The 15,317-nt window shown below is 40.1% G+C and overlaps 1 protein-coding gene across 1 annotated transcript in view; it reads left to right on the top strand.

Annotated features, from left to right (window-relative positions):
- The window catches only part of LOC135514300 (GDNF family receptor alpha-2-like), a 71,657-nt gene that overhangs the window by 29,857 nt on the left and 26,483 nt on the right, over positions 1–15,317 (top strand). The window contains exon 4 of the mRNA XM_064937686.1: positions 313–676. Within this exon, the coding sequence (XP_064793758.1) occupies positions 313–676 (364 nt within the window). The remainder of the gene's footprint in view (positions 1–312; positions 677–15,317) is intronic.

The following is a 15,317-nucleotide window of genomic DNA, read 5'->3' as shown; positions in this document are numbered from 1 at the left end:
TGGGCGAGCTATACAAGTCTCAGATGGCTTGGGGTTGGCTTGGAGAAAAATATGATATTGAATATCCCCCAGCAAAGGGAGAGATCTAACACATGAAGCAAAATTTCAGCACTCACAAACATGACATCCAACATGGTCAAGTAGTCAGAGTACATCAACTTATGTGTCATCATCATCATTAATGTGTGAAAGCGTTTTGTCATGAGCCAGTTGACAAATGCTATAGGTCATATCTATGATAACAAGATGGCTTTGCAATAGGCAGTTACATGCATATTATTTTTCAGTGCTCCTCTTCTCCCTTCTCTGCAGGGATGCACACTGTCACCCCTAAAGCCAACACTTGCTCTGACCCAGGCAAGACTTGTAACCCATGTCTGGATGCAGCCAAGGCCTGCAACCTCAACAACACCTGTAAGAAACAGCGCTCCACCTACATTGCCACTTGCAACAAAGGGGAACCCTGTAACCGTAAGCGCTGCCACAAGGCCCTGAGGCAGTTCCTGGATCGGGTGCCCAGCGAGTACAGCCACCAGCTGCTGTTCTGCCCCTGCCAGGACCTGGGCTGTGCTGAACGGAGGAGGCAGACCATCGTGCCCTTCTGCTCCTTTGAGGACAAAGTCAAACCCTACTGCCTGGAGCTCAGAAAGAACTGCCGCCAAGACCCCCTCTGCAGGTAAGAGATTTAGGAGTTGGGGATTATCTGTATGTGTGTGTGGGTGGGTGGGTGAATGCGTCCATACGTCCATATGTGCTTACGTGCATGAGTGCGTCAGGGAGAGAGCTGTTGAACAAATGCAGGTATTAGTGAAAACTATTAACATGTTCTGATATTGACTTATATATGGTAAATGAGAAACGATCAGCTAGAGACTGATCGACTGCAATCTCCTCCTCCTGTGACATCCTAGATTTCAGTGGTGTAACTTAGCCATGAAAGTAATTATGGCCACTCAGGGAAGCCTTGCTGTTAGAGGCAGGATGAAGACATGAGGCTAAACTGAAGGGCCAGCGTTCAATTTGGCTGAATGAAACATTAGTGAATCACTTTGACTGTGTTTCTATTGGATTCAATGGGGCCTATTTAATTCACACCTGCCCAGCCGTGACTTGTTTCCCTGCCATAGAGCCAAGGAATAAGGAACACAGAGACCTCGAGACCATTTTACCCTCCAAAGCTATGTGAATCAATAGGTTGTCCAAAATAAATGGAAATATACATTCTGTACACCAATTACATCAATAACTATGGATTGAATCATATGAATACAATTTGAATCCAGAACAATAAGCTCAATGGAGTTCGATCAAAGGCTAGATGTATCTTAATGTTAACATCAACATATGTTAACATACTGGTACAACTTTATTGTCCATCAAAACAGACGTTTTTACTTTTGTTTGTCTTTTCATTCATTCCCAACCCTCCAGACATGACAGACTCACATGACACACTTACACACCACACCACACACACAGACACACACACTGGCTGAAAGAAGCACAGGGGCAGCCAAAGAGCAGCGCACCTGGAGCTGGTTAGGGGTTAGGTGACTTGCTCAAGGGTGCAGTCATCAGCCTTGATATTTGAACCGGCAACCCTGTGATTACCGGCCCCGCAACAGTATAAAAATACTGTTAAAAATATAGTATACACACAGTATATCACTTTCTTAACGGATGGTTAAGCACATAATACAATCCTGTACAAATGAGGGGCAGATAGGCTGTGTGTGTACAGTGTGTGGATTTAATTCCCCGAGTAGGCTGCAGTTATGTGCTGCACTAAACAACAATCTACTCTCTCTGCTCATACAGTAGCCTAGGATCACTCTCAGGATAACTGAGTAGGCAGAATGAATTCTATTCAACAACTGCAATCCACCTGGACACCACACTGCAGTGAAATTAGATTCACTATCGACTCTTCGTGGCAAATTGTTTTCTTCACATTTTGGCTTGGCTCTTTTCCTCAAATTGTAACACAATAAACCAAACAGGCCTGTTGGACATACTGCAAATTTCTCGAAAACAACGTTGGATGTGGCTTATGGTAGAGAAATTAACATTCAATTCTCTGGCAACAGCTCTGGTGGACAATCCTGCAGTCAGCATTCAAATTGCACATTCCCTCAAAACTTGAGACATCTGTGGCGTTGTGTTGTGTGACAAAACCGCACATTTTAAAGTGGCTTTTTATTGACCCTAGCACAAGGTGCACCTTTGTAATGATCCTGCTATTTAATCAGCTTCTTGATATGCCACACCTGTCAGTTGGATGGATTATCTTGGCAAAGGGGAAATGCTCACTAAACAAATTTGTGCACCATATTTTAGAGAAATAAGCTTTTTGTGCGTATGGAACATTTCTGGGATCTTTTATTTCAGCTAATGAAACATGGGACCAACACTTTACATCTTGCGTTTGTATTCTTGTTCAGCGTAGATTGAGACTTAGATGCATAGATTGGCATACTTTTTTACTCTTTAGTGTTAGTTTGCATGATGCCTCTTTGTTTAGATCGAACCTACTGTTAGGAACAATTCCTGCAGTGTCCAATTTTAGAATAGCAGTCCACATTCACTTTTTTACTCTTTAGTGTTAGTTCGCATGATGCCTCCGTGTTTAGATCGAAACTATTGTTCGGAGCAATTCCTGCAGTGTCCAATTTTAGAATAGCAGTTCACATTCATTTTACTTGAATAGAGGTTCCCGGCCTCCCAGGCTCAGTCGTAATAGAATAAAAACTCCCAATAACTTATCTTACAGTAAATCTCTGCGGTTTGTTATTAGTGTGTGAAAAGTCCATTGTCTCTTCTCCGATTTATGATTGTCTTCATAATTGCTTTGCGGTCTGCTTTGTGTAATCTACGGTCAGGTGAAGTTGCTTTGGGTGACCTTTTCGCCCCCCCCATGTGTCTGCTGTGCACTTCCTTATTGAGACGTATGAAATTGTTGGTTAGAGTGTATTATCTTCCCCTGTTGAACGCCCTGTGGAGGTCAAAAGTGCAATGTGTGGATCTAAGCTGGGAGGGAGGTCAATGTGGCGATAATAAGCGACTGGAGGAGGGTGCAATGCACCTACTAAGAAAAACATGTGTGGTATGCAAGGGCATGTCACTAAAATGTTAATTCAATTGGTCAGTCCTACTGAATAGTATCCTTGTTTATTTCAGCCTGAGTTGTCCAGACTAGTTGACCACACAGTAAGGTGTTCTTGTAGTGGCAGACCTGTCACCTCCCATCTCAATTCCTCTACTGACATCTATACCATGCCAGCGTTTGGATCCATCAAATTTTCACATGATAATATGCATTATTATCCGCAAGTGCGAGACCATTGAAAAGCAGCCTTCACACTCATCCTACACACTTAATCATTGAATATCTCAGACCCTCCCGAACATCCTCCTACCAAGGACGGGTGGATACAGAAAGGAAGGAGTGTAATCATTGAACTATCATTGCCGCCTGACTCCAAACAGGCCGATACGCCGGCAGCACCATTTCATCTGAGTGTTGACGGGTTGGGATGGAGAATTGATCCTGCTGTAGCTACTGCAGGAGAGGCCAGTGGTTTGGTCACAGTGGTATGAATCTCCAGGCATAGTTTCAGTGGCCAACGGATATCCAGTACCAGCAGAGTCGGATCAGAGAGGTAGTTAAGTAGAGCTGAGAAAGAGCACTAGACATTGGCTGCTTCCTGTTCTTACACCTGGCTTAACTTCCATTGCAAATGTTTTTTCATCAGCCAGCACAAATAAAGCATTCCTCCCGTGTTGCATATGCCTTGCTGATGGATCCAGTGTTTACTTTGTAGAGATTGCTGAGCGACGACAGAGTTATATGTGGACGTGCACTGTGTACATGAGGTCCAGAACAGTAAGTCTCATATGTACACTATTGATTGGCCCGAAGAATCAATGCAACACTTCTATCTGTGATTTATTTCCTCTGTTCCTTTCGCGCTCTTTGGTTGAGTTCTTTGGCCACTAGGTTTCAGAACAGGGTCACTGCACAGGTATGCTGACCCAAATACTTCATATCTCATTTTAATTACTTAGCAGACACTTATCCAGAGCAACTTTGGTGGTGAGTCATACATTTTCACACGGGTCCCCCTTGGGAATCAAACCCACAACCCTAGTGCCATGCTCTACCAACTGAACCACATGGGACTATTCTTACAATAAAGCAGCCCACCACCACCACCAACTACAAAAGCCAGCTCTGCTTTATAAGACAACATAAGTTTCCACTGAGGGAGAATCAAAAGACTCTGTTCAAGACACAGGCAGCATCTTTCATCACTCACGCCTCAAGCGGTCATCTCTCCATTAGCCTTAAACGCCTGTTTCTTAGGGTATTACTTGGACGACTCTATCGCTGCCTTACCTTAAACGAGGAAAGCATCAAAGTATACCTACAGTACATTAAATACTGTAAATGCTGGCTTACACAAGCACACCGAGCAAATGACCTTAGACTGTACTCATGTACAGCAGTCTCCGCTTTAATCAGATTTCCGCAAAGAGTATTCTGTGTTCTGCTTGTTGGCTGCACATAAGAGCAAAAGTTGGAGAGAGGGCATGAAAGAGCTGTGCAGATAATTTCAATACATGGATTACCGTATTCCCAGCTAGCGTACTGTAATCTCTGAGAGAACGGATAGAGGAAGATGCAATTAATACAGGCCAAGCCCATCCACCCTGTAGTCTCATCCTCATGGTAGAAATGTTATGTAATAGTCATGCTTCCAAAACAGATAAGGCTTAGATAAAGGCATGTGAAAAGTAGACATGGTTTTTAAGGTGATTAAGCCAGACTTAAAATATGTCAGGAATCTCAAATGGAAGGCATAACATAGTACCTTCCATTATTCTATTATTAAGGTATGTAATTTAGGTGACTGAGTTATTTAATTAGTCACATGTATTATTCTGTGTAGCTCCCTTTTGTATTTCAGGGGCAGTTAAATATATTCTCTGGTACTTTTTAATACTTTTTTAGCCAGTAGCTCTGAAAGTAGCATTCACGAGCCAAAAGGGGTCTCCCAAAAGTGTGTACTATGTCACATATGTGAAGATATGTGCACCTTGTCATTGCTCTCTCTCTCTCTCGATCTGCTGTGTGTGCTTCTTGCTAGCTGTCACTCAAATGGCGAGGGGCTAAAGGTAATTTGCTGGAACTTGAATTGCTAGGGGGCTGGCACACGTGGGGGAAAATTTAAGGAAAATGGTGCTGCACAGCTTCCAGTAAACAGTTGCTTTCAACCTAGGGATTTTGTGGCTAATTAAGGTAAAACAGTAATTCTGCCCATAGATAATGCATATATGAACTACAAATTGACATATCCAGCCCAAAGCGGGAGATTTAAAAAATACTTAGTAGTCGCCAAAGCACATCTTTAATATATACATAGATTTGTTTACTCAAGTTTCACAAAATATATGTTCCCAAAAAAGCAAAAACTGTCCAGTTGTGCGGAGAATTCAGCAATGTTTCTTTTATAGTGCAAAAAACATTGTCTTGATGTTACAAGAACATTCCCAGATGTAAGGGGTGCGTAACTGGTGGCAGGGAAGTCAGACGCAGGAGAGCGGAACAAGGTAATTGGCGGAGCAGTTTAATTCCAAAACAAACAGCATCAAGAAAATAACAACATGGGTACAAAACCCGACGCGCACCAGTCAACATGTGCACAAGCACTTACAACAAACAACACCACACAGAGACATAGGGGGGAACAGAGGGTTAAATACACAACACGTAATGAGGGAATGAAAACCAGGTGTGTGGGATAACAAGACAAAACAAATGGAAAATGAAAAATGGATCGGCGATGGCTAGAAGACCGGTGACGCCGAACACCGCCCGAACAAGGAGAGAAAATTGTGGGGACATCACAAAATATGTCTTCCCAAAATAATAAAACCTGGCTGACATTCAGATAATGTTTATATCAGGGTGCTCAAAATATTCCTTTGATGTTGCAAGAATGTTTTTAATATTTTAAAGTTTCCGGGAACATTTAATTTGGTTGTGTGAAAAGTGTGGGAACATTACAAGAGATAGTTTCCCAAAACAGAAAATATGCTCAGCTGTGATGACATTCATGCAATGTTTAAGTTAGGTTGCATAGGACATTCCTATAATGTTGTAAGAATGTTGACAGAACACCTGGTCTAAGTTCTTTAAAGATTCCAATAACATTTAATTAAGTTATGGGAGTTGTCTGGGATGTTGCAAGAATATGCTTGTGATATTCACATAGGTTGCACAGAACATTCCTACAATGTTGCACAATGTTTCGAAATGTTTCTGTTTTCATGACATTAATAGCATATTTGTTTTCTGTTCAAAATAATTGAAGTTCGCGCCATATACATTTGACCTTGTCTTGGAGGTTCTCGGAACATTTCAAGAATAGTTAGAAAATGTTATATTTAAGTTTTACCACAACATTCATCCCAATTATGTTTCTCTTCAGATTTAATGGCAATTCACATTTGAGGACTGTATTGTAGGCAATATTAGAGACTAGTTTAATTTAGAGATTTTAATTTAATTCATAGAACAGCATTTACTCATACAAACACAACCCAACATGTTTAAGATATGCACATTACATCACACTTGAACAAGTTGAGTCACACAAACACAACCATATTTTGTACACTATACATTGTCAATCTGCACATGTGGGATTTGAGCCTGCAATGTTCAGTTTCCAAACCAAACAACATCTTTATTCTCTGCACCAACAGGGAAGCTTGTTTACAGCTTATTTTTTCAGTATATGGCCATGGCAGTTAATTCCAAGCTTATTTTTCTTTACCTTCTTAGACAAAACTAACCCAGGGGTAAAACTGTTAACTGGGTTATTCAGCATCACTTTACCCATCCTCTTTATATGCTGTGGACTTCTGGGCCCATATTTACAAGTTCTCCAAGACTGAGTGCTGATCTAGGATCACTTTTGCGATCATGAAGAAGAAGACAGAGTGGAACATATCAAAAGCGTCTCAAAGTAGGAATTTTATCAGGTGTGGCAACAAAAAAAAGCAGGAAATTTGTAGATTTAAAAGAATATTTACAGTCTAATTTCTGCATTTCTGACTGGATTTATAAATCTGGATGAAATAAAGACCTCTTCTCTGAATTTATAAATCTGGACAAACAAACCTCAGTTTCACAGTTGTTTTCAAAAGGAACATGGTTTAAGAATTAGTGGGATTGAACCTGAAATTTTCAGATTAACAACCAGATCATTAACACTCTGTGCCACCAGGGGATAACTGGGGCCACTTAATATTTAGTAAAACTGTATTTACTTTTTGTATTTTTTTTAAAATGGTCTTATATAGTTAATCAAGACACGGGGAAAAAAATATGACTTATTCAAATGTTCCCATCCTATTCTTATGCTGTGTACTTGTAACACTGTATTTTTGCTTTTGTGCATTTTAATTTAAACAATCTCAGTAATGTGCTTTATTGTTACCTAGAAATTATTTGATATTGAGATAAACAGCTGCATTGGACCTTTAAATCAATAAAAAATGATTGCCTTGAGCCTGAATTTATTTTGGTATACTGTTGAAGTCGGAAGTTTACATACACCTTAGCCAAATACATTTAAACTCCGCTTTTCACAATTCCTGACATTTAATCCCAGTAAAAACTCCCTGTCTTCGGTCAGTTGGGATCACCACTTCATTTTAAGAATGTGAAATGTCAGAATAATAGTAGAGAGAATTATTTATTTCAGCTTTTATTTCCTTCATCACATTCCCAGTGGGTCAGAAGTTTACATACACTCAATTAACATTGCCTTTAAATTGTTTAACTTGGGTCAAACATTTTGGGTATCCTTCCACAAGCTTCCCACAATAAGTTGGGTGAATTTTGTCAGGTTTGTAGGCCTCCTTGCTCGCACACGCTTTTTCAGTTCTGCCCACAAATGTTCTATAGGATTGAGGTCAGGGCTTTGTGATGGCCACTCCAATACCTTGACTTTGTTGTCCTTAAGCCATTTTGCCACAACTTTGGAAGTATGCTTGGGGTCATTGTCCATTTGGAAGACCCATTTGCAACCAAGTTTTAACTTCCTGACTGTCTTCAGATGTTGCTTCAATATATCCAAATAATTTTCCGTCCTCATAATGCCATCTATTTTGTGAAGTGCACCAGTCCCTCCTGCAGCAAAGCACCCACACAACATGATGCTGCCACCCCCATGCATCACGGTTGGGATGGTGCTCTTCGGCTTGTAAGCCTCCCCTTTTTCCTCCAAACGTAACGATGGTCATTACAGCCAAACAGTTCTATTTTTGTTTCATCAGACCAGAGGACATTTCTCCAGAAAGAACAACCTTTGTCCCCATGTGCAGTTGCAAACCGTAGTCTGGCTTTTTTTATGGCGGTTTTGGAGCAGTGGCTTCTTCCTTGCTGAGTGGCCTTTCAGGTTATGTCGATATAGGACTCGTTTTCCTGTGGATATAAATACTTGTGTACCTGTTTCATCCAGCATCTTCATAAGGTCCTTTGCTGTTGTTTTGGGATTGATTTGCACTTTTCGCACCAAAGTCCATTCATCTCCAGGAGACAGAACGCGTCTCCCTCCTGAGCGCACAAGCTTCCCACAATAAGTTGGGTGAATTTTGTCAGGTTTGTAGGCCTCCTTGCTCGCACACGCTTTTTCAGTTCTGCCCACAAATGTTCTATAGGATTGAGGTCAGGGCTTTGTGATGGCCACTCCAATACCTTGACTTTGTTGTCCTTAAGCCATTTTGCCACAACTTTGGAAGTATGCTTGGGGTCATTGTCCATTTGGAAGACCCATTTGCAACCAAGTTTTAACTTCCTGACTGTCTTCAGATGTTGCTTCAATATATCCAAATAATTTTCCGTCCTCATAATGCCATCTATTTTGTGAAGTGCACCAGTCCCTCCTGCAGCAAAGCACCCACACAACATGATGCTGCCACCCCCATGCATCACGGTTGGGATGGTGCTCTTCGGCTTGTAAGCCTCCCCCTTTTTCCTCCAAACGTAACGATGGTCATTACAGCCAAACAGTTCTATTTTTGTTTCATCAGACCAGAGGACATTTCTCCAGAAAGAACAACCTTTGTCCCCATGTGCAGTTGCAAACCGTAGTCTGGCTTTTTTTATGGCGGTTTTGGAGCAGTGGCTTCTTCCTTGCTGAGTGGCCTTTCAGGTTATGTCGATATAGGACTCGTTTTCCTGTGGATATAAATACTTGTGTACCTGTTTCATCCAGCATCTTCATAAGGTCCTTTGCTGTTGTTTTGGGATTGATTTGCACTTTTCGCACCAAAGTCCATTCATCTCCAGGAGACAGAACGCGTCTCCCTCCTGAGCGCACAAGCTTCCCACAATAAGTTGGGTGAATTTTGTCAGGTTTGTAGGCCTCCTTGCTCGCACACGCTTTTTCAGTTCTGCCCACAAATGTTCTATAGGATTGAGGTCAGGGCTTTGTGATGGCCACTCCAATACCTTGACTTTGTTGTCCTTAAGCCATTTTGCCACAACTTTGGAAGTATGCTTGGGGTCATTGTCCATTTGGAAGACCCATTTGCAACCAAGTTTTAACTTCCTGACTGTCTTCAGATGTTGCTTCAATATATCCAAATAATTTTCCGTCCTCATAATGCCATCTATTTTGTGAAGTGCACCAGTCCCTCCTGCAGCAAAGCACCCACACAACATGATGCTGCCACCCCCATGCATCACGGTTGGGATGGTGCTCTTCGGCTTGTAAGCCTCCCCTTTTTCCTCCAAACGTAACGATGGTCATTACAGCCAAACAGTTCTATTTTTGTTTCATCAGACCAGAGGACATTTCTCCAGAAAGAACAACCTTTGTCCCCATGTGCAGTTGCAAACCGTAGTCTGGCTTTTTTATGGCGGTTTTGGAGCAGTGGCTTCTTCCTTGCTGAGTGGCCTTTCAGGTTATGTCGATATAGGACTCGTTTTCCTGTGGATATAAATACTTGTGTACCTGTTTCATCCAGCATCTTCATAAGGTCCTTTGCTGTTGTTTTGGGATTGATTTGCACTTTTCGCACCAAAGTCCATTCATCTCCAGGAGACAGAACGCGTCTCCCTCCTGAGCGGTATGATGGCTGCGTGGTCCCATGGTGTTTATACTTGCGTACTATTGTTTGTACAGATGAACTTGGTACCTTCAGGCATTTGTAAATTGCTCCCAAGGATGAAGCAGACTTGTGGAGGTCAACATTTGTTTGTGAGGTCTTGGCTGATTTCTTTTGATTTTCCCATGATGTCAAGCAAAGAGGCACTGGGTTTGAAGGTAGGCCTTGGAATACATCATAAGGTACACCTCCAATTGACTCATAATGTAACTTAGCCTATCAGAAGCATCTAAAGCCATGACTTCATTTTCTGGAATTGTCCAAGCTGTTTAAAGGCACAGTCAACTTAGTGTTTGTAAACTTCTGACCCACTGGAATTGTGATACAGTGAATTATAAGTGAAATAATCTGTATGTAAGCAATTATTGGGAAAATGAATTGTGTCATGCACAAAGTTGATGTCCTAACCAACTTGCCAAAACTATCGTTTGGACTTGTTAATGTGTGGAGGTTCCTAGTTGGGAACCCGTAGCCCCATCAGGTTACCTGTTAGGGCTATGGGAAATACTGCCCCCTTTTGGATGAATGGTGTGCCCAAAGTAAACTAAAAAAGAAACTGTCAAAAATTGCTAATATATGCATATAATAATTATTATTGAATAGAAAACACTCTAAAGCTTCTAAAACCGTTCAAATTATGTCTGTATGTAAAGCAGAACTCACAGGGCAGCCATTCTCCCAAACACTCTCTCCCTCCTTAGAAAATTCCTCCAACTTTGACGTCATCGCCCCCACCCTTGCCAACCAGCTATGGCTCTGGGAACAGTTTCTATCTCTTCAGCGAGCTCCTGTCTTACAGTGAGACGTGCAACGGAGAAAATAGCACGAGCTTTGACTGCTTGGTGGGCCAAATACTGAGGTGTCACGAGTTTTCAGGAGCGCGCTCTGGAAAAACGGATGTTTTTTTTCAAGCTGGTTGAAGTGAGTTCGTTACGTTTGATTTAATCGCCAATTGTTTTGTACGTTAAAAACATCCTAAAGCTTGATTCTGCATTTAGTTTGACCAGTTTAGTCGACATATAATATGTAAATTTGAAGTTTTGATGCGCAATTTTCGTGACCAGAAGTCCTTTTTGGGGTAATTCACCTGAAGATGTTAGCTTTTGCCAATACAAAGACACACCAACTGCAACCAAACGTTATATTAGGTAAGTATAACTCCTTCCACGGCATTCTTGTCGAAGACCATCAAAGGTAAGGGAATATTTATGTTATAAAATTGTATTTTTGTCGAATCCAACATAGTAGAGAAATAATGCTAATGGCTGAGCGCCGTCTCAGATTATTGAATAGTGAACGAATTCTGTAACGTTAAAAATAAATGTAACACAGCGTTTGCATTAAGAAGAAGTGTATCTTTCTAAATATATGTAGAACATGTATATTTAGTCAAAGTTTATGATGTTTATTGCTGTTATCTGGCGTTAGCTGCTGGAGATATTTATAATTTCTCCGGTCATTTCTGCTGCATTTTTGAACATGGCTCAATGTAAATGGAGATTTATGGATATAAATTGCATATTATTGAAAAAAACATAAATGTACTGTGTAACATGTGCTATTACTGTCATCTGATGAAGATTTTCAAAAGGTTAGTGAATTATTTTTCTTTTAGTCCTGCGTTTGTGATTGTGCTAATTTGCATAGCCATGTGGCTACATATTGTATGTTTCCCTAGTGGTGGTTTAACATAAATATGTGCTATGTTTTCGCTGTAAAACATTTTAAAATTCTGACATGCTGGGTAGATGAACAAGGTGTTTATCTTTCATTTAAGCTATTGGACTTGTTAATGTGTGGAGGTTAAATATTTTTAAGAATATTTTTGCTTTCCCTGCGCCACCGTTGTGGGCTGAAGGGGGGGGGGATGTTCCTAGTTGGGAACCCGTAGGTTAACAAGACGTTTGTGGAGTGGTTGAAAAACAAGTTTTAATGACTCCAACCTAAGTGTATGTAAACTTCCGACTTCAACTGTATTTATTATGTATCATACTTTTTCAGAATGGGTATCGTGTGCGTTTGATTGCTTTTTGATAGCAATTCAGAAAGGTAATTTTGTCTTATTTAGTTTGGAAGAACATAAACAAATAGTGTTACAAGTACACAGCATATGATGAAGAAGGGAATATTTTAAGAACTCGTAAATTGTGTTCTGTGTCCTGATTAACCATACGTCGACTGAACAACCCACACAGTACCACAGATATTCCCTGGTGGTGCAGAGGGTTAATGATCTGACTGCAAAGCAGATGTTTGCAGGTTGAATCCCACGTAGTTGTAAACCATGTTTCTTTTGAAAACAACTGTGAAACTAGGGATTGTTTCCCAGATGTATAAATTCAATCTGAAATGCAGAATTCAGACTAAAAAAAATGGACTGTTCAACTTTTAAGAAACGCACCAAATAAGACGCTTAATTTTCACGATCTGAAAAGCAAAAGTGATCCTAGATCAGCACTCCTTCTCTTGGATACCTTGTAAATATGGGCCCAGAAGTGATGCTGAATAACCCAGTTAACAGTATTTGCCTGGGTTAGTTAAGTCTAAGGCTGAAAAGACAGCATGGGATTCCTGATTGGCCGTACTGCCATGGTTATATTCTGAAAGAATAAGCTGTTTGAGAGCTTCCCTGGTGGCCCAGAAGATAAATAAAATCTGGGGGAAAAAAACGTAATGGGGATGTATTCCAATCTTCTTTCTTATGCTTTAAGGAGCTGCACATGTGCATGCTGAGAATGTTGTGGTAATATCAGGTAAAACTTAAATATGACTTTATTCGAAATGTTCTTGAAATGTTCGGAGCATCTCTAAGACAAGGTGAAATGTATATTGCGTGAACAGCAATGGAATATTATGTTAAACCTAAAAAAGAAATGTGTTTTGAACGACATAAAAACAGACTTATGTGGAAATTGTATCAGAAGAATTTTATTGTAGCATCCCAGACAACTCCCATAATGTAAGTAAATGTTCTGGGAACCTTTAATTTAAGAACTAAGACCAGGTCAACTTTCTTACAAAAGTAGTCCTTTCCCGCAGTCAAATGACCTAGTGCATCCATGGGTGGAATGTTATTAATATTTGTCATAATTTCATAAATAATACATTTTATTTCAATAACAAAAAAAAACAGAAAATCTGGTGTTTCTATGTCAAACAGTTTTGTTATATTTCAGTCTTCTGTGATGTATATAAGGTGTAATATTGGGATGCAAACTCAAAATTCAATACTTTTCAGCTCTATATCTGACATGGTACAGGTGTATTGTTTTTTTAAAGTCCATAACCATGTGGGTGAGTTGTATACTTTTGTTTCAAAGTAGATTTGTTTAAGACAACCTCGAAACACTCTGTTACCCTGATTTAGGTTAAGGAAATGTCCTGTGCGACCAAACTTACACATTGTATTGAATGTCATCGCAACTGAGCATATTCTGTGTTTTGGGAACCTATCTCTTGTATTGTACCCACACTGTTCCAACAACCTAATTAAATGTTCCGGGAACCTTTAAAGAAATCAGAAGGGATGTTCTTTCAACATTCTTGCAACACAAAGAAATATTTTGTGCACCCTGATACAAACATTATCTGAATGTCAGCACAACTGGAACATTTGACTGTTTGGGGAACCTGTCTCCTGTCACATCCCCACTATGTTCCCACAGCCTAAATAAATGTTTTAGGGACTTTTAAAGAACATTTAAAAAATGCGTTGTGGGAATGTTCTTGTAAAATCTGGTGAATGTTTTTTTTTTGCACCCTAAAAAAAACATTGTAAAATCATCTGCACAACTGGACAATGTTCTGTGGTGGTTGCTTCAGATGTTGTGTACAACATTTTATTGAATGTTAGGATTACATTCCAAGGATGTTTCATATTGATTTATTTGTTATCAAAAGCATTCTTTGAATGTTTTGGGGATGTTATCATCCTAATTGTTAGATAAAACTCAACGTAGAATTTCATGGGAATCTTAACTACTGTTCTGGGAGTGTTCCCGGTTTTCTAGGCAGGCAGCTTTAGTGAACTGCAGCACAGCAGTGTGTTTGACTGAAAGCCATATGCCCATATGCCCTCTTAGTCTTGAGTATGTGTCCCAATGAGTGTGTAATCAAATAGCCTTGTGTTTCCAAATGAATGGGCCTTCTTGATATTCCTTCGAAGGACAATTGCCTGAAGCTGCTGTGAGACTGTCTACTGACCCTGATTAAATAGAGAAGGTCAGAGACAACAGCAACCAGCCAAAAAGCAATGCTATGACCTGTAACTCTGGGAGAATTACATATATTTGTTGTCAAGATAGTGGAGAAGTTTATTTTACTGAGAAGAAAATGGACAATTATCATATGGTTTAAGTCCTTTATTTTTGCCCTTTCCATCGTTGTGGATATGCAAAGTTCATCCTTTTGTAGGTTGAATAGTCCATATGCAGTATATCAATTGAAGAACAAACGGGATGGAGAACAGCCCCTCTATTGTCCGCTCCTATTTTTCAAATCAGCATTTAACACTGATGAATTGACAAAAGACCATTGACCGTTGCCATTGACAATGTTGAGGTCAAATTTCTTAACTGTGAGTTTGCACTGAGACACAGCGCAAGCTTATCCCCATGTATCTATGACTAAGCAGAGACCCATTTGCAATCATGTCCACATTCAATGTATAATTGTTTGTTTTATCATCACTAGAGATAGATGAAGGCTAGTGTGAGAGTCATCTATGACCAATACACTTAAAATGAGAGTTACATTAATGGATGTAAAATTATAATCGCAGCGCTTATCCAGGAAATCTAAAATGATGTCCAATATTACTGAAATGGTAAAAAGAACTGTCAGTAACTGCAGAGAGGATGTTTCACAAAGATATCATTTCCCCAAGACATTCGCTGTTGAGAGGCTATTACAGCCACCATATCTTAGCAGTTGATAACTGTGATACATTTTTTCTTCCATCATGAGGAAAGGTTTCTTCGACATTCATCTGATTTGACTCAATGTTTGTCATTGTTGGCGATAAGGGATATGATTCCATGTTAAAAGCCATTAGTTTTCTATTACGTTGGAGCAAGATGGATAGGCACTCAACACTGACCAAATTACTGTGTTTGAAGCATCAAATATTTGAAAGC

Source organism: Oncorhynchus masou, chromosome 25, assembly GCF_036934945.1.
Source record: "Oncorhynchus masou masou isolate Uvic2021 chromosome 25, UVic_Omas_1.1, whole genome shotgun sequence".
NCBI classification, from domain to species: domain Eukaryota; kingdom Metazoa; phylum Chordata; class Actinopteri; order Salmoniformes; family Salmonidae; genus Oncorhynchus; species Oncorhynchus masou.
The sequence above is the reverse complement of the archived record's forward strand: the minus strand, read 5'-3'. Positions and strand labels throughout refer to the sequence as shown.